Genomic DNA, 20,852 nt, shown 5'->3' with positions numbered 1-20,852 from the left:
GTGCCTAACGCAGGCACCAGCATTAGGTATGCCAGACTATGGGAAACCCTTTGAGCTGTACGGAACAGAAAGTGCTGGTTGCGCGGCAGGCGTCTTAACCCAAAAGCACGGTGATGCCAGCAGGCCAGTAGCATACTACAGCGCTCAGCTAGACACGGTAGCGCGATCCCTCCCCACATGCTTGCGAAGCGTTGCTGCGATAGCATTGCTAGTAACGAAAAGCGAAGATGTAGTGCTAGGTCACAACCTCACAATTCATACACCACATGCAGTGTCAGCCTTGCTAAATTCTGCCCAAACCAGGCACGTCTCATCAGCGCGGTTTACAAGATGGGAATTGGCACTAATGGCCCCCGTAAACATCACCATAAGGAGATGCAGTGCATTAAATCCTGCAACATATCTCCCAGGTGTGCCTGGACAGGCACAAAGGGTGGAGGGTGAGAGTGGTGGGGAAGGAGAATTTAATACAAAGGAGGACACACATGATTGTATGGAATATTTGACCCAAAATTTTACCGCAAGGCCTGACATCAGTGACAACCCACTGGAAGATGTAGATCTAACTTTCTACACGGACGGTAGTTGCCACAGACAGTCAGACTCGGGAGACTTGTGTACTGGATACGCAGTCGTAGATGACCAAGGCACCATAGAAGCGGAACAGCTAGGCCCACCTCACTCAGCCCAGGTTGCTGAACTGGTCGCCCTAACCAGAGCATGTGAATTGGCTAAGGGCAAATCAGCCAATATCTACACCGACTCTAGATACGCATTCGGGGTAGTCCATGATTTCGGAGCCCTATGGCGCCTCAGAAATTTCATGACGGCAGCTGGTACACCGGTAGCGCATGCAGCTCACATCAAAAGGCTTCTAACAGCGATACAGGAACCCGACAGAGTGGCTGTTATCAAGTGTAAAGCACACACATATAGCCAAGACCCAGTATCACTTGGTAACAGCCGAGCAGACGAAGCAGCTAAGTTAGCAGCTGGGACCCCCAGACAGACAGACACCACACAACTGATGGTATTTAATACCATCAACACACAGAAGTTGTGTGAGATGCAAAATTTGTGTTCCACACAGGAAAAGGCAGTCTGGAAGGCAAAGGGATATGGCCAGGAGTCCTCAGGACTCTGGACGGATGGACAAGGTAAACCGGTGGCCCCCAGAGCATATCTTCCATGTTTAGCTGAGGCAGCTCACGGGCTGACTCATCTGGGCAAGGAAGGGATGTGCAAGTTGGTAAGAGCATATTGGTGCGCCCCAGGATTTTCATCTCATGCAAGTAAGAGAGCAATGTCATGCCTTACATGCTTGAGAAAGAATGTCGGAAAGGCAATACCAACAGAACCATCTCATATCCCACCTAAAGGCGGTCCTTTTCAGGTAATACAGATTGACTTTATTCAATTACCCCCTTGTCGAAATTTGAAATATGTACTTGTTGGTATAGATGTATTCTCAAATTGGGTCGAAGCATTTCCTGCGGCCACAAATACCGCTATGTTTACTGCTAAGAAAATTGTGCAGGAATTTGTATGTAGATATGGTATCCCTAGAATAATTGAAAGTGACAGGGGTACCCATTTTACAGGTGATGTCTTTCAAGGAATGTGTAAGTTGATGGGAATTGATAGCAAGCTGCACACTCCATACCGTCCACAGGCGAGTGCGAAGGTGGAAAGAGTGAACAGCACTATTAAAAATAAACTGAGCAAAGCTATGGCAGAGACAGGATTGACATGGCCAGAAGCTTTACCCATTGTACTGTACAGCATCAGAACCACTCCCAGGTCCCCTCTTAATCTGTCTCCCTTTGAAATCTTGTTTGGTCGACAACCGCATGTTATGATTAACCCTCAGGATGATTTGAAGTGTAACAATGAAGTGACTGTAAAGTACTTGATTAACATGAGTAAACAGCTAGGGAATCAAAATGATAATTTGAAGTTGGTGATTCCTGATTTACCAGATAGTAATTGTCATGACATTGAACCTGGGGATTATGTAATGATACGGAATTTTCTACGCTCAGGTTGCCTTATTGACAGATGGGAAGGACCATACCAAGTCTTATTGACTAGCACTACAGCATTGAAAGTTGCAGAGAGAGAGACTTGGGTTCATTCGTCCCAATGTAAGAAGGTTGCTGATCCAGAGAGGTCCCGTGATAAGGAACAGACGGTAGAGGAAGTTGTATCACTGGAGTGTCTGTTCCAGGAGGACTGAGGCGGCACCTGAGCATCGAGAATCACAAGATCAAAAGCAGTTGTCGATCCCCGTTTCCCTTTTATTGTTTTTCTCCACTTCCCATCCCCTCTCCCTCAAATTATTTTTTCCCCCTTCTCATTCTTCTTCGTTTCCTCCTAAGATGGACTTGCCTCAAGAGACTGTGATCCGGATTTTCCTGTTGACCATGATGTTGACCAGAGCAGTCTGTTCCGGCGAGAGTACCATGGAGTTCGAGAGAGGTTCTGGAATGGGTTCTGATGACAGAGATGGAGGCGTAGTTTTCCAAGAACAACATAATCAACAAGCAAAGGCGAGTATCAGAAAACGATCCGATAGCATTGACCATAGAAGGAATTGTGAAGGATTGTTAGCTGAGGAAAACTGTATCTGTAGGCTCTGTGACAATGTGGTTGAGGATGGGTGCATCAAGAAATGCCAATCCAGTGTTAATATCCACATGGACCGGCATCCCTTGAGTGACTATCACTCCTTAGTGGGTAGTGTGTTAAATCAAACAGATTGTTGGGTATGCTCTCAAGTACCTCAAGGTCATAGCAAATCAGGACTAGTACCATTTCCTTTAACGATAGGGGAGGTACTTGAGCTAAGTGGTGGGAGGCCGGTGGACAAGAGGTTTAATATCTCCAGTCCTCCTAGTTTGAAGCTCCACCAATATCATGTGGATAGATCCCTCATATGTTTTAACATTTCCAATCCCCGAAAGCCGGGAAATTGGGAAGTGTCATGGAGTAACCAAACCATGACCTTTTCATATAGAGCAGATAGAATGCCGACAGATACAGAGCTTATACGCCACATAGCCAGTAGAGGAAAATCTTTCCGATATAGGTATACCCTAGGAAATAGGATTACGAGAGTTGGAGAGGTATCACCAGGATACTGTGCACATATCGTACAAGCTGATACGTGTACTAGACAGATGGGAGAATTAGGGTTAGGAGATTTCACATGGAAGATGTGTAATATGGTTATGTCCTACTCCGTCCCATATGTTCTCCCCGATGATGCATATTTCATATGCGGGAGGAAGGCGTATAAGTGGCTTGCCCCAAACTCTGAAGGATTGTGTTATATTGGAAAAGTATTGCCTGAAGTAATGACTGTATCACATGCCAAAATGAAAGATATACACCGTGTTGCCCAAGCTCCTTATACTCACACCCATTACGAGCACGTAGTTAAACGGCACCTGATAGAAAGAACAGAGCATCCGGCCTCTGACATGATCCATGAATCCACCGGGATTCAGTTTCTAATCGCGTTAGACATCACTCGCACCGCCAGAGGAGTGTTGAATTATAAATACATATCTGCGCTCGCAAATTTGTTAGACAATATCACAGAAATGTATGATGACACGTTTAGGTATACTGGAAGAGAACTTCAAGCTTATAAAACAGAACTGGTTCAGCATAGAATGATTCTCAATTATCTCACGGCAGTGACAGGTGGATATTGTGTCACACTGGCAACGCAGTACGGCGTGAAATGTTGCACATATATTACAAATAGTACCGAGGACCCGGTCGAGGTCATAGACCAAAAGATGGACGATATTCTCCAATTGAAGTGGGAATTTCGCAGGAGACACAATCTCACCCTTGCTGCTGTGAGTAATGAGCTGACTGGTTGGGTGTCATGGTTGAACCCGCGAAATTGGTTCTCTGGTTTAGGAGAATGGGCTCAAGGAGTCATAATGGATGTTGGGAAGTTTCTCCTATGTATCTTAGGTGTTATCATAACGATTGGCTTGATATTTAGATGCGGTCAGGCTTTAACGAAGTGTAAACGAAGTACCAGGGTGATGAGTTTAAGGAGTGAGGAAATTGTAATTCCAATGGATTTGATTTATGACCCAAATGTAGAAACAATGATGTGATGAAAATGCGATTTCTACGGTCCGTTTCTTTCACCTGTTTTTCAGTTTTCTCCAAGGTAAAAAGACCCACTTGGACGAGGAATTTGATGATCCTGTATACAGACAACTGATGGATTAAAGAAGAAGTTTTGACAACCTTATACACAGATATTTGATGAACTTTGCCATAGACCCCCAGTTTCCCTAGAAATTTTAAAATTACGCTAGCCCAACACTTTTGTAAGTCTATGGACATTGACAAAGCTTTTTGCCCACACGCCTTTTGGCAAAAGCACAAAGAAGACTGCATTCAACAGACACCGAACAAGACTTCAACCGACAAATGTTCATTTACCTGACATAGAATACCACTGCATTTACCGTAATTATGTCTTTTCTTCATCTCTACAACCTCCAGGTAATTACACACATAGTCGATAGGGAATGCAGGCACAGATATCAGCAATCACATATTCCCCCATTCATGTATCATCAACTAAAATGTGCTCCCCATTTTGTTACAACCACAGCCGAAAAGAGCTCGGTAAAGTTTGACAGCCCATCCACAGACCCGTACCGCGGGATAAGAAGGAATTCAAATGTATACTTCGCAATACCTCGAAGCTTGATTTAAAACACGTACGGCACGATGATACATGACCCCCAAACACGGATTCATACACACATGCTTCTGCTATCTCATTAGGTCATACCCTTTTCCTACCTTCTCCTCTCCTCCCCTACCCAACCATGGAAATGTATTAACCCCTGACATATATTTTTCTCGTTTTGAAATGTTTTAGGAAGTGGCAGTTATTGTTGACTGCCAAAGGGTGGACTGTCAAAGTCAGAAAAATATCACGATGCACACTGCCATATTTGCACCTCATATGTGTCCCTGCTGCGCGTGCGTGCGCTCTCCCGTGCGTGCGCATACTCGCTGTTGCGGGCACCCGCAGGCGCACGGTATGCGCATTTACGGTAGAGATTGTATGCGTCTAGCGGGCGACTCTTTCGTTACATATTTTCACCATATAATGTATTTTGTAGATTATGGTCCCTTTGATAGATTCTGAAAGTTTAGTTAATGTAGCATGTTCGTGGACAAAGAAATCCCTCTTTGTTTGATACGAAGGGTCAGACAGGAGTAATACAGTGGTGTTTAGTATCCATCGGAAGAGTATTTAATTAGCAATATTCCGGTGTTGGTTTGAAGCGGATTAATCGCTCGTGCGAATAGTTATGGACATAAGAAGTTTATGTCCATTTACTATTATTTGCACTTACTTATCCATGCGGCGGGAAACCTAGTTTCCCACCCACCTGAGCAGTTGGAAATCCTCACAGCCCACCAGTATGAATCAACCTATGACCTTTTGTTATAATGCGAGGAGGAATTCCTGTGTCCAATGAACAATGAGATTGTAGGGACCATTGAATTGTATTGTGTGTGGGGCATAAATAGACAAGCCGATCACATCCAGCTCACTCTTCAACGGTTCTCATTGCTGAAAATCGGGAGCTGGATGTCCAGAGGCGCATGCGATCGTTCCCCTTGTGCGTAAGTTTTCTCCGCAATCATATTGTCTTTCTTGTTATTATGGGCCATATCTCTCTCTCTTCTCCTCTTTCTCTCGTATTCTCTTAAACGTAATAGTATTGTATTGTATTTCCTGTGTAGTTACCCGGTTAGTTAGTCTATGTTATATTGTAGTGTGTGACTTGTATTGTATTATTCTTTTTGCAAGTATAACATTCATATAAGGCGTTAGACCCTAAGCCCGGTAGTTGTGTATTTATTATAGTGTTAAGTATTCACAGAGCGTCGGTGACGCTCAAACAGCTTTTGAGTTAATAAGGTTACACTGTGTTGCATCTACACCCTATCTCTTCACTAAGGTTTTACTGCATATTACATTGTTTATGGTTTAGATATAAAGGTTTAACATTGTGAGCGTCTGCGCCGCTGGTGATCTCCTCGTGGTCCCGAGCGTCCGCTACGCTATAGCGAACCATTACGTTAGTCGGCAGCCAATAGCGTGCCTGCCTGTGATCTCTTGGCCGTGAGCGAACGTGACGCTTGAGCGTCTCGACCACGGCTAAGCGATTGTTACGCAACGTGCGTACCCTTACGGTACTCCATAAGCCAATAGCGTACAGTGTTCTTAGGCCTCCTAAAGGGTTTTAAATAAGATAAATATTTAGCTTTATCACCACGTACTTGTTAAAAGAAAAAAACGAAATACCTGATCCACGCACTGAAAGGGGTCCCATGTTTACACGTGGAACTCCTTTCCCCGACTGGCGGGATCCCCCATGACTCCTGTAAAAGAGGGTCCCGCCAGCCAATCAGGGAGCGCCATATCATTGCACTCTCCTGACTGACAGGGCAGGAGAGCACAGCCAATCAGGAGGAGCACATTGGTTACAATATAGCGTAGCGGCACTCCATTATAACCAATGGTGGGAATTTTGCGGTCTGCGGTTAACCGTGAGTTAATTGGGGTCACTCTTGTGGGTGACCCCAATTAACTTGCGGTTAACCGCAGACCGCAAAGTTCCCACCATTGGTTATAATGGAGCGCCGCTACGCTACATTGTAACCAGTGTGCTCCTCCTGATTGACAGGGCAGGAGCGCACAGCCAATCAGGAGAGTGCCATGACGTGGCGCTCCCTGATTGGCTGGCGGGACCCTCTTTGACAGGAGTCACGTGGGGTCCCGCCAGTTGGGGAAAGGAGTTCCACGTGTAAACATGGGACCCCTTTCAGTGCGTGGACCGGGTATTTCGTTTTTTTCTTTTAACAAGTACGTGGATTACAACTAGAAAGAAGAGGACCGATCTACACAGGATTGTTTGTAAGTATATATTTTATTTACCAGTACCCCATGGATTCTACTGGAGAAGAGGACCAAGGGGGTCCGTGTCAACATAGGTAAGTATGTATGTAAGTGTGCATGTATGTACATTAAAGTTGTACTTTCACGGTGTGTGTGTTTTGTTTTTATTTGGGTATTTTTTGTAGTAGAACTACAGGTACCAGCGGGCCCATTTTTCCCCACATGCTGGTACTTGTGGTTCTCCAAGTACCAGCTTGCAGGGAAGGCTTGCTGGGACTTGTAGTTCTGCTACAAAAAACGTGGTGTTTTTTTTACACATCAGCTTCCCATCCACTGCCACAGATTGGGGAGGGGGGGGGCGGTCAGCCTCGGGCTTCACCCCAGGTCCTTGGGTGGCTGGGGGGGACCCCTTGATTTAAGGGGTCCCCACTCCTCCAGGGTACCTCAGCCAGGGGTGACTAGTTGGGGATTTAATGGCAGGGCCGCAGGGAACAATATAAAAGTGTCTCCCGGCTATGGCATTATCTCTCTGACTAGTAGAGCCCGGTGCTGGTGTTAAAAATACGGGGGACCCTTAAGTTTCTTGTCCCCCGTATTTTTTGCACCAGGACCAGGCGCAGAGCCTGGTGCTGGTTGTTTAAATATGGGGGGACCCCAGTCATTTTCCCCCCTGTCTTTTTACAACCAGGACCGGCTCAAAGAGCCCAAGGCTGGTTATGCTTAGGAGGAGGGTTACTCCACGCAATTTTTTTGGGGGATTTTTAACTCTTCACTTCTCATAATATACACAATGAAGCCCTGCATGGATCTCACAGATCCGGCCGGGATTCATTGTGTTTTGTCAGGCATTGTTTTACTAATCACTCCCGTAAAACACTGCCCGACATTACGAATGACATGGACATCGGAAAATACGAAAATGCAGAATACGACAGCATAGTAAACGGCACATAAAAAAAACAAAAAGTTGCAAATTCACACTACCGATGTCATTCGTGTTTAATCTCCCACCAAATCCCAACAATTACGAATCTTAGTAAATATACCCCCTAGGAGGGGACTGGACAATGGAAGTGCAATTCCTTTATTTTCATGATTATTGTTATGTTTGAGTAATATCTGAGAACCACAATCATAAATCAGATATTAGTGTTAGGATGCCCAGACATCAAATAACCACAGTCTGCCAGGTGCCAGTGTGTGTCGTCATTAAAGGAGAACACTCTCTGGAATACAAGTTATCCAGTCACTCACACAGAATGCACACAGATGAGGTTGCTGGATCTCCCATGTATGGACAACTTAGAGGTTTTGTTTTCTTGATTTCTTTAATCTGAGTCAGTAAATATCCTTTCGTTTTCACAGCCAGAAATCCTGAAAACATAACCTGTTGGGGGCACTTGAGTATAAGAGTAGAAAACACCTGGCTGAAGACAATGTTCACCCTGACCTGTAAAATTGACTCTGTGCGCCAATGCTGGATTATAAGGTGTGCGACAGGGGTGGTGTTCTGGGGCCCCCACATACAGTTTCCTAGAATCGGCCACTAGTGTAACCCCTCATTTTCGGTGCCTCAACTGTTCCTTAACAGTGGCCACCAAGGAGCTCCTCAGTACACAGTCAGCTTTGCTGGATAGTTAAATCCTGCAAGATACTGTCCGAGAGCTACCTGCCGCTGCAATGGTGAAGGACTCAGAAGGAGGTTCAGCCGCACTCTCCCGGCGGCTCCCTGCTATCAGTGGTGCGCAGGTCTCTGAGAAATTGAGTGGCGATCATTTTACTGGCAAATTTTCCTACAGTGCATGTGCAAAATGCCAGGAAAATGTCCATCACACCATTTTACCAGTGATTTGTGCCATGCTGCTGGACTCTGGAGAGGTAATTATTGAAAAAAATGGGTACAGGGGGGCGAAACCAGGATCCCGTGTGTACTGCAACCATTATAGATACACCACTGCTGCTAACACTGCTATAGTCTACAGTACCTTGTTGGGGATGCGGTCAAAATGCCGCCGGCCGGAATCCCGGCAGTCGAAATACCGACGCCGGAATCCCGACCGCCACAATCCCGACATATTCTCCCTCCGTGGGTGCCCGCAGCGTGGCGAGCGAAGCGAGCCCGCAAGGGGCTGCGTTCCGCTCGCCACCCCTGTCGGGATTGTGTGGTCGGGATTCCGGCGTCGGTATTTCGACCGCCGGGATTCCGACCGGCGGCATTTAGTACTGATCCCCCTTGTTGTGGTATAGGACATATACTATATACTATACCATATACTATTTACATTGAGAAATATGCCCAATAATATTTTCCCACAATCAGAACTACCTCAGATATTTGCCTTTATATAATGCACATGAGCCATTCCATGTCACGTAAGGAAAATAAAGGAAACTTTTACTTGATAATTCAGCTCTATCTTTGCATTAAGGTGGGTATTTATCAAAGCTTAGAGACAGATAAAATATTGAATGATAAAGTACCAACCAATCAACTCCTAATTGTCATTTTTCAAACACTGCCTGTAAAATATAAGGCAAAAGCTGATTGGCTAGTACTTTATCTCTCACAATTTTATCTCTTGATAAGCTTTAATAGATCCTCCCCCCACCCGAGTTTGTGTGTTTTTTTTTTAATTTACCGCAAAACTCACCGTAGATGGGGATCTACAACAAAATAATCGAGAGATTCGGGAGGAGATGCCTGCCACCAATGGGCCCTACACAACTGGCGAGGTGCTGCCAAGCTGCCTGACGGCTGATACAGCCGTCGGACGACCCTGCGGCGTGGGGGAAGGGGTGTCGGGGGGAGTGAAGTTTCTTCACTCCCCCCGTCACCCGGCTCCATAGCCCTGTATGCTAATATGGACGAGATTCTACATATTGGCTTACAGGTATGAACGACCAGGCACCAACGATGAATGAGCGTGGAGCCGCGCATCGTTCATCATTGGTGCCTACAGACTGAATGATATGAATGAGAATGTTCATATCGTTCAGTTAGAACTTTACGTGTGTAGGGCCCTTAAGTAATGTTAGTTTATCTTTTGTAAAAATATACAAGGTCATTTAAAAATTATTTGTTCCATATCTTTTTATGTTTTGGAGTTGTGTAATCCTGTATTTTTTATGATTACAGTATCCTTGACATTTAATTTTCTGAAAATAACAAATCAAATACATTTAAAAACAGCTGTTCTGTATTGAAAACAACTCTAAGTTGTTTGCCTTTTCCTTATATCTGAAATTCTTTATTCCTTGCCAAGAAATAGCTTAAAAAGGAACAGCTAATAGAGGCATCTAGAATGTGTGTATAAAGGTACAAAAATGTGACAAGTCCTGTTAACGCCAGGAGGTATTAATGGTCCTCTTATATGGAGGATTGCAGTACACAACTGCTTAAACTCATCAGGTTAACGGAATAAAGTTGCAAGTTGAAGTAAAAATAAAATCCAGTACCTGGTGACATCATTCACATTTTATTATTTTTTATGACACATATGCATTCAGTTTTGCTGATCTACAAATGTGCTGAATGTTACATCTGATGTGTAAGTTCTGGGGCAGATTTAACAAAGAGTGATATTTTTATTACTGGTCTTAAATGGTGCTCCAACCAATCAGCTGTCTCTTTTTTCAAACACGACAGATAGTAGATGATTGGTCAGAGCACCATTTAAGAATAGTAATGAGCGATAACAAGAAAATCACGCATCATTTGAATGGATAGAAGCTCATCCGTCCCCTCCATTGGCTACTGGTAGTTCCAAATAACACTGAATATATCATACCGGCTACTCTCCCAACTTCCAAAAAATATGTGTATGTGGGGGTATGACATGTACCACAAGAATACCTAGCAGTACTGCAGTGAAGAGGTGTTACTCAAACCTACTGTAGATGCACTTACATTGTTGGATTCAGAAGAGGAGAATGGCATCAGACATGGCACATTCTCTACTTGCCAACACAATTACACTTATTTTGGGGTCTGTCATTTGGCAATTACAAAACGCAGACTATTGGGAGGTATATCATACCTCCCAACTGCCCCAATTTTCACAGGACAGACCTGTTTTTTGGGTACTGGCCCACAAAAGGAGTCCCTGTCTCAGCGATGTGCTTAGTGAGCTTCCAGGGCTCCTGTGCAATTGCGGACCCACCAACCACAATGTGCGGCAGCCATTGCCAGGTAGAGTTCAGGGGGAACCCTCTGCCTGCTAATTCTACAGTGTGTATCCCATGGGTTACAATTGGCTAATGCCATCGTTAGATGCCGTTAGCGGTGGGAGCCTGTAAATCTCACAGCATTGCATCCCCCATATAAACCTATGGGGGACACCACTGCAATTGGAAATGGGGGGATTGCAGCAGATATTGAAGCAGACAATTTCCTGTCCTCTTGGTAGGAGCTGCGACGGATGACTTGTGTCAGTCAGTCGGCCGACTTGAGTACTAATAATGGAATGCCCTCTTAAGCCTGGAACCCCGACTGCCTCAATCTCTCTCGATTAATGACATTAACTTATATTTAAACAGCAATTGTCATCACAGAGAACTGGAGGCGGTGAAATCCCTGTTTCCACTACTTGTGCTTGCAGAATAAAGAGACAAAGTCTAACACCCTTTTTACACTAAAATGCCGGGTTGTACCCGGGATTTTGTATATTGGTCGAACCTGAGTGCGACCCAGCTGAGATCTCTTTCAGTGTGGTGGCTGAAACCGGCTTATTGCTTGGTCTGCTACGTCACTGGAAACGTGAGCAGCCCTGGCATTTGGAGATGAGATAAACTCCTAGCGCCGGCTCTCCCCATGCTGTAAATGTGTCCCGGTTTGCATCGACCCAGCTTACCCGTTTACACTGGACTGTGACCCAGGTGCTTCCCGACCCCACACTGCAAGCTAGCTGGGTTAACCCTTTTCCAGTGAGTTGCTCTCGGGTTAACAGGGAATTAACCTGTGTTTCAGCGGCAGTGGAAAAGGGGTATAGCAAACACTCTGGTTTTCACAAGGGTACCCTGAAAATAAGTGTGGATTGTACAGAATCCACAAGTTTTGACCCTTAAAGCTATCCCGTGGTAAGACGCACAAAACATGGTACCAAACAAACCGATAGCCCTACTTGCTGAGGTCTGAATAACTCAGAAGCACAGAACACTGGGAAGGTTGGGAGGATAAGAACAAGGAAGAACCTTGTACTCTGGCATTGAAAATTGCTGAGTACTCTTTGAAAGGGTGATCCTATATGGTAACAAGGAAGAGGGGAGCCATGGATTGCAATTCCAGTATGTAACAGTACCAGTCCCCTCTTGCTGGCAAAAGGTGAGGCAGCCATAAATATTTATCTCAAGGATTTTGGATGCACATGGAAAAAAAGGTTGTAATTGAAGAGCATGCTCTCATCACACCCACTATCTAAACACACTCTCTTGACCCTAAATGTCTCTTCACAGACTGAAGACATGAGCGAGTCAGGACCTGGCATATGGAGAAATGAAGCAGTGGAGGTGTGAAGAAATGGGTTTAAGGGGAAAAGTGCCAAGGTTAGGGTACTGACTAGCGGAGACCATGACTGACAGCTAGGACAGCAGAGTCCAAGGCAGAGGTAAGGGTGGGGTTGTTAACAGACAGAGCCTGGTCATATCCAGTAATGTGGAAAAACTGGGTGAGACCAAAAAAACCCAGAAGAATGGACTGGAGTTTGGTGGTCGTTCACAGTATTTGCCAGGATTTTCAAAGGGGATGTTAAAGTCACATAAGAAGATGGAAGGAAAGTCAAAGCAGAGAAAGTGGGGGAACCATGCAGTAAAGTTACTAAGGAACTCAGTGGGGTAGTAAAGGGGCACCACAAGAAAGTGAATAAGTGAAGAGGTTCACAGCAGTGGACCTTGATGGAGAAAGAACGGGTTCACAGGAGTGGACCTTGATGGATAAAGCCAAAGAAATTTCTGGGGGACAGGAATTGGAAGGACAGCTGGGAGAAGGATTTCCATGCCACAAAATTGCCGGTCATCCGGTTGTGGAATATGGGAGAAAGATTGACCCATGAGAGAGCAGCAGGAGATGTGGTGTCAGTTGGAATGAGACAGGATTCAATGAGGAGGTTAAGAGAGCTGGAAATAAAGTGATCATGGATGGGAACCAGATTGTTACAAACATACATTGATTCCAGAGGGTACAGGAGCAAGGGAGGGATTGAAGAATAGTAGGGGAAGATGAGGTTAGTATAACAGGTACACTGGTATGCAGTGGTGGGCTGAGGTAGTGAGAAGTAGAGAGTGTGGGGTAGGCGCAGGAGTTGGTGAGATTAGAGAAGAGGATGAGAGATTAGAGGAAGGAGGACAGGAAAAGGCACTGGGAAAGGGAGCAAAGTCAGAGAAAGATGCAATGAAGTATTGCAAACTGGAAATGGTGAAACAGAAATAGTTGTTAAGAGCACAAGGTTCCAGATGGAATCTCCTGCATTAGGCTATTAGTATAAAGCAGGAATACATAGAATTATGCAGAAACTGCATTTTTCACATAATTAAAAAAAAAAAAACTTTGACAAATAGCCCCCTAAGGGGGTATTTATCAAAGCTCAGAGAGAGAGAAAATTTTGATAAGGTACCAGACAATCAACTTCTGCCTTAAGAGGGGTACTTACGGAGCGATATTCTAAGCAATCTGACTAGATTGCTTAGAATTTAAGCATGATCGCTCCGTGTGTACCCCCTACAGCGATAGCGATGCGCAGCCCCGCGCATCGCTATAGCTGGTGCTAGATTGGCCTGCCGTGCAGGCCAATCTAGCAGGTCGCTCACTTCACCTGCTGGGTGAAATGAGCACCCCCCCCACCCACCCCCCACGCTCAGCACACATTGCGCTGTGCTGAGCGGGGGGGGGGGGGGGGGGAGATGTGTGCTGAGCGGTTCGCTCAGCACACATCTCTCCCACGTCGGCCCGTCTATATGGGCCTTTACATTTTACAGGCTGATTTTTCAAAATTACAGTTAAGAGCTGGTTGTCTGGCACTTTATCTCTCAAAATTTTATGTCTTGTCAAGCTTTAATAAATATACTCCCCCCTCCCCCCCCCCCCTCTTTAATATTTAAATAGAAATAATGTACATGTATTTTCAGTTACAGAAAAATAACATTTGAGTGTGGTGCTTATGTTTGGACAAAAACATACACAAGTTCATCCAACGTTCTCTTCTATAACATTTAATTTAATTGGCCCCTTGTTGGTTTCATGGTTAAAAAGAGAAACAATTTATGACAGGCAATTGCTGCTTCAAGCCTGACCTTTTGTCGTCAGATATATTATATTCACCTGTTCTAAGTGGTTGACGTATGTCATAGCCAGTAACAGCTAATTAGTCTAGGATTGTGTACCAAACTTACCTTATAAAGTGCACCAAGACACCATTTGGATCAGATGGAACATACAAATATTCAAAGATATTCATTATAACGCCACCCACAGTATACAATTGCTCTCCCTATTAACCTAGGCATGCTATTGTATTTCACCATCATATTCTAAGTCATGCAGAAACCAATGTATAGCATATTAATTTCCCATGTATATACAGACATAACTAAACTGTAGGCACACATACATACTGTAAATATGGCCATTTTTCTTTTTGCATAGCTTCAGTATGGATTTTATTTTTTCCAAATTGACAAATAACTAAACATTGTTTAAAGAAAATCTGTTGTTATTCAAACACTACATTATGGAACACAACATGGAATGTGGGCAGAACACCAACCAAGGCTCGGGCTCAAACCCTGAGGAGAAAGGTCATGGCCAGTGGCCACACGTTCCATGTGTCTGTGAATCATGCACACTGCTTGTCTTCTAATAGCTCATGGGCAAAAGGTTCATAACACGGGGCACATTAAAGCTAACATGATACAGTGTAGCCCATAGTCTGACCTTCAACCTATAAATTGTCTAATTATTATCCTCATGCCTGGAGACCCTGCAGCATAATCACCACAGTAGTCAGATATACACACTATGCACAAGCCCCAGGAGTAGGACATAGGTCATGTGTTTATGTATGTGTGTAGGAGGACTGCACAAACAGTTTCTATATATTTTATATATAAAATATATCATTGCTCCAACTCACACACTAGTATTCATAATCCCGACAGCTAATGCAGGACATCATGCATGCACACAAGTCACTATTATACGGTATGCATGCACACTGGTCAGTATTATACAGTAATACAGTATGCATAGTTACACAGCATGAAAAGACACTGATACAAGGACTCGAGTATTCGAGCGGGAAATAAAAGCGGGAATATTAGCGCTGGGCTGTCCCGGGCACAGAGCGGCCCTCGCTCATTATAGCGTTATTATCAGTATGTAACATGTCTGCTGCAAACTCCAGCAGCAATCACACACACAAAGTGTATATAACAGCACCTGAGACACACTAATATACAATAATATACAATATGCAACATGGGAGACAATGTAACAATATGAGAGACACACACACGGACAGCACCACTTACATCATCACACACAGAGACACACTACAGCAAGGGGGCCAGTGCAACACATGAAACAATGTAACAACATCTCACACACTAATACAGGGTACTATATTGCAGTAATAAAGATCAACAATAAACATAATTATTAATAATAATGATAATAATAATAATAATAAATATCAAGTCTTATGGATAGCTATACTAAGCAAAGGGGTTTCCAATCCTGCACCTGCCATATTTATTGGATACAATATCAGACTTGTTTTACATTCAATATTGTTGCATCACAAGAGTCAGTGAAAGTGTAACAACATCACAAGGATATCACAAGGGAGTAACAAACCCCCATACAATATAGACACACAAACACAAAAGGGCAGATATATTATAACAAGACAAGTGTGCCTGGGTGTGCTGCATTTGTGTTGCTTGTACACAGAACAGTAGTGTTTGGGATCACAGTGATATAAAGGATTGTGTTGTATTAGTAATACACTAGAGTGTGTGTGATATTTATAGATAGATATACACACACTAGTACATGTACTACACATATATAGACACGCTGGTGTTTATGTGCCGAATTATATCAGTACACTACATGGCAGTAAACTGGAGAGCAGTTGGGTAGCAGCCGGTACTCCCATCATTTTAGCATGGAATGTAAGACTTCTTATTTTGCCATCTGCAATTTCTATCCATTCTTTTAATATCAACAACATCATTACCCTGTGTGGCCTACTATTACATTACACTGCCCTTTTATATTAATAACTGCCCTCCACACTGACAGCAAGCAGCCTACTCGATACTATAGCTCCCTAATTACCAAAACCACTCTACATGTACCTGGTATCTCCCCTGCATACCTGTTACTGCTGCGTTTCTTGCCCCCTCTACTGGACCTTCTGCGGCATTGCAGCCTAGTCCCCGCAGCTGTAGAGTTCCGTGCCTCACCGGCAGCAAGATCATTGGAGCCACAATCCGAGATACCCGATTGTCTCAGCTCAGCAGCGGCACACTGTGGTTCTTCGCGGTACTGCGCCTCTCTTATCCATTCGTTCCACTCTTTTTCTGCATTGCAAGGCTCTGATTCGAAATAAAGCGGGTAAAGAACTTCTTTTAGGAGAGAAAAATCCGGATAGACGCCATCGGTAAACAGCAGCTCTTCCATGTCACCAGATCAGTAAATTATAAGATATGTTAATGATAAAGTCAGTTATTTAATAGACACACCATCCGGTTGCCTGAATCCATAGGAGATTACGAATGATCCTTCTCAGTTAATAGATCATCTATAAGATTTTGCAAAAAGCTGCAACACTTCACTCCAGGAGATCTCTTTGCTAAACTGATTTCCCAGACCCTGTGCTGGGAGACATACTTCAAGCTTTCACTAACCCTTCAGCTGATCTTAGTGCAGAGCTGTGCAATTGGAATATTGCATTTATTTTGGTTGTGGCCAGCAGCTGAAAGGTTAATGGGCTAGAAGGCATTACCAGTGATTTATAGAATAGAAACACCAGTGTGAATACCTAACCCCCCCCCCCCCCCCCTTCCCTCCACATGCACCACATGTTATAAAGACAACCATGGAGAATTGATTTTCTTTCTTTTTGTTTGCTGAATCAGGACAGGGACTAGTAACATGGCTCCTATAAACCTGTAGTCTCTCCATGGCATGCCCAGATATGATAACCCATAGCTGTAAAATGGTATAGAAGAGATGATTTAGGAATCCTAAATTGCTGGTGAGGGCTAAGAAAGGTTGTGGCCAGGGTCTGTGCCATTCAGTGACTTATGTAATCCATTCTGTTTGTGCCCCACAATTACGTTCATGGCCAAGGTTTTGCCTTCTGCAGATGTCTCCATATGCCAAGCATGAAAAAGGCTGTTTGTTTGAAAACATTTTGTTGTGTAGATTCTTATCTAGACATGGTTGGCTGTTTGCTAATTGAATAGGCCTTGGCCATCTCTGCCTCGCTTATTTCCTGCCAACAGGCCACTTTCTGCTTGCTTGTGCCTCATGTCACCTGTCTGCTGGGCCGGCTCTACCATTAGACGGTTGTCTAGGGGCATCGGCTCCTGGAGGGCGCCATTAAATTCATCTAGCAAAAAACTGAAGGTTGACTCTGTGTGCGGCCTCCTCCTTACACTGTGCTGGCTGCTGCTGCGGGTCTAGTCAGTTGCTATCAGGCTGTACCACAGAGTACCTCTGCGCTAACAAGTGTAACATCATGTCATATGAAAGCACATAGGAGGTGGATGTAACTATGGCTCCCCAAGGGGTTCCTCCACGGCCCTTCCTCATAGTTCTGATGCAGGCCCCTGGATCCCGACTCTTTAGCAGCAAGTAGCACCTGGCTACATGTCTGCAGCGTTGCTGTAATGCTGCTGCCACCTGTAAGAGGAGCCATACCAATTATGAGGGAAAACAAGGAAACGGCTATTAGGTAAGTAGCCAGTGGGGGTTTCTGCAGGACCACAGATGGTACACATCTTACAGCCTGGTGGGTGGTTTGCATTTGTAAACAGCATAAAAGAGAAACACAGGCACTGGAGTCTGTCTCCCCTCCCTGTAGATTGTAAGCCTTCTTCTCTTGCACTTCAATTACATTGCTTTCCTACTCCATCACTGTCTATACCCGCATCTCCTCTTGCTCATTACTGTTCATCTCTTCCAACGGCTGCCTGCCCCTAGTAGTATACCACTGGAAGAGACCTGTGCTCTGTTTTAATTTTCCTTTCATGTTCAGTTCTGTGTACCCTGTATTGTTCTAATGCATCGTATGTACTGAACTATGAAACACTTGTGGCACCTTTTTATAAATAAAATATAATAGGTGGAAATGTACATAAGCAATATATGATCAACATTTGGCTTGAATTACTTGCAGTAGATTCCTCAATGTCTGATGATTGGGTGTGGTATGGATGACTAGCGGCCAGACCGCCGGCCAGCATACCGACGCTGAGATCCCAGCGGGGAGGGGTGAGTGCAGCAAGCTCCTTGCGGGCTCTGTGGTGACTTGCGGTCGCCACAGGTTCTATTCCCACTCTCTATGGGTGTCGTGGACACCCACGAGTGGAAATAGTCCCTGTCGGTTGGCATGCTGACCGTCAGGATAGTGAGGGGGCGGGATGTTGGTGAAGGTCATGTGACTGTCTGTCTCCCGACCGCCGGTCACATGAATACCACCCCTGATAATTTGCTGCTAGGTTTTGGTTATAAAGAGGCAAAATGAGGTTAGTTGTCTCAAGTCGCACAGTGCAGGGCCACCAAATGCCAGAGACTAGAACAGACTCTCACTACAAAATTGCAATCTAGTGATTACCTTGTTAGTCTAATATCGGCTGACCATATTATCCCTTTAACCTGGGACACTCATGAATTACACGGGTTCTATGGTTGGCTGACTACAAGCCTACATTTCACCTGGTTTTAAGCAGCCACAGAACCTGTGTAATTCATGTGTCCCAGGTTAAAGGGATAATATGATCAGCCTATCCAATAACGACTAAAGTGGCAAAATTTGCCTCAATAGGTGTGCTATATCTAGGCTTGCCGTACTATCAGTTTAAACTGGTGCACCCATGAATTACCCAGGTTCTGTGGCTGATTAAAACCAGGTGAAAAGCAGTCTTGAGGTCATAAGTGTCCTGGTGTAAAGGAATAATTGTAAGCCTAGCTACTGTATATCCATTGCTGTCTCATTTCATGTGGTGTTTTGACCCCCCAAAAATGTTAATTGTATAAATTCCTTGTATCAGTCACCCCATCCAGTAGCGGATCGTGCCACGGGCAAGCAGGACTTTTGCCCGGGACGCCGCCATCCGGAGGGCGCCGCACCAGGGCAAGATCCGCTGCTGCTGTGTGCCCCCCGCTGCCGCTGTGAAGGGAAACTAGATGCGTACGCGTCTAGTTTCCCTTCGTGGAGAGGTCCTTTACTGTGCGGTGTGCGATGACGTCATCGCGCACCGCACATCATTTCAGTCTGTACAGGGGGCGTAAATGACCACGCCCCCTGTACGAAGCCATGCCCCCTATTGCCGCCCGGGGCGCTCCGAGCGCCAGAACCGGCCCTGACCCCATCATTCAATCTACTATCAAATGATAGTGCTTCCAACCCATATTGGAGCTAAGGCAGTTTGCTATGGGATGGAAGAATGCAGGCAAGTAGCTGTAATGTAAAGCAGAGATTCCCAAACTCTGTCCTTATACTCCAGGTTTTAAAGATAACCATGCTTGAGCACAGGTGGATTAATTAGTACCTCAATCTGATTTAACTATCTGAACTCAAACATGGCTGTCCTTATAACCTGGACTGTAATGGCAATGTTTGGGAAACTCTGCTATACAGCAAAGAATATTCGCTCATCAATAATGTTAGGTTTGGTAAGTTTTGGAATCCATGTTCTTATAGATGCCATGCATACCTGGAAAAGGTTTAGAACATGGAGTATCTTTTATTATATATGAAATCTATGGTATAAGGTTAGTGGTAAGGTTACTTACCACTGTTTCTTTAGTTGGGGCTGGTCTTTGGTGGAGGAGCTGCATGCTGTTCTTAGCATACACATTGCATGAAGTGGGCTGTTGAAAACTCTGAAGCAGCTTTTTTCGCTAGGGGGTATTTATCAATGCTTGGAAAGAGAGAAAGTACCAACTATTCAGGCATACTCGCCTACCTTTTTAAGTCTCCTCTCTGGAAGAAGCCCAGAGAGGAGACGCAGCAGGAAACTTTGGGGGTGGAGCCAAATTGTGATATAATTAGGACCCGTCCCCAAGAGGAGGAAATTATCGTGATTTGCTGGTCCGCGGGTAGGAGGCTGCAGATAGAGTATTTGTTTTATTTTTATCCTGCCCGCTTCACTAGGAAGCGGGTGGGATGATTCGAGAGAGTCACCTACCCTTCTGGTGCTGTGGGGGACTACCCAAAACATCAGGAGCCTCCCACAGCTTCTGGGAGGGTAGGCAAGTATGCATTCAGGTCCTGTAATTTTTCAGTCTGTGAAATGTTAAGGTGTGTACACACGATGAGATAAATTTGAAAGATTTTGACTATATAGTCAAAATCTTAAGGAAAGTTAGTGCAAATCTCAAAGTGTTAGGCAGCTTGTGATACCGATTCGATCCCGATGCGCACTCCTAAGGGGTTGGTATCGCAAGGCTAGATAGTCAAAATTGACTTGCCTGCACAGTCTATCTAGTGTACTATCTATTACAAAGTATAGTCAAAATTGGCACTTAGTCAAAATTGTACATAGACAAAATCTTAAGCACAGATAGTCAAAATCTGGGGGAATTCAAAGGAAATCGCATAGTCAAAATCGAGCATAGCAAGGATCTCACCGTGTGTACACACCTTGAAGCAAAAGCTGATTTGCTGGT

At 44.6% G+C, this 20,852-nt stretch overlaps 1 protein-coding gene across 3 annotated transcripts in view; it reads right to left on the bottom strand.

Annotated features, from left to right (window-relative positions):
* Positions 1-16,927, bottom strand: part of ZGLP1 (zinc finger GATA like protein 1) — a 117,866-nt gene extending 100,939 nt beyond the window's left edge. Inside the window, exon 1 of one of the 3 annotated variants that reach the window (XM_063930201.1) lies at positions 16,330-16,927. In XM_063930201.1, the coding sequence (XP_063786271.1) occupies positions 16,330-16,634 (305 nt within the window). In that variant the 5' untranslated portion in view covers positions 16,635-16,927. The remainder of the gene's footprint in view (positions 1-16,329) is intronic. The other 2 variants (XM_063930203.1, XM_063930202.1) reach the window with 2 other exon arrangements.
* Between the last annotated feature and the right edge of the window lie 3,925 nt (positions 16,928-20,852).

The sequence above is a fragment of the Pseudophryne corroboree genome, chromosome 6 (assembly GCF_028390025.1).
Source record: "Pseudophryne corroboree isolate aPseCor3 chromosome 6, aPseCor3.hap2, whole genome shotgun sequence".
Lineage (NCBI taxonomy): Eukaryota > Metazoa > Chordata > Amphibia > Anura > Myobatrachidae > Pseudophryne > Pseudophryne corroboree.
This window is presented reverse-complemented; position numbering and strand designations above follow the sequence as displayed.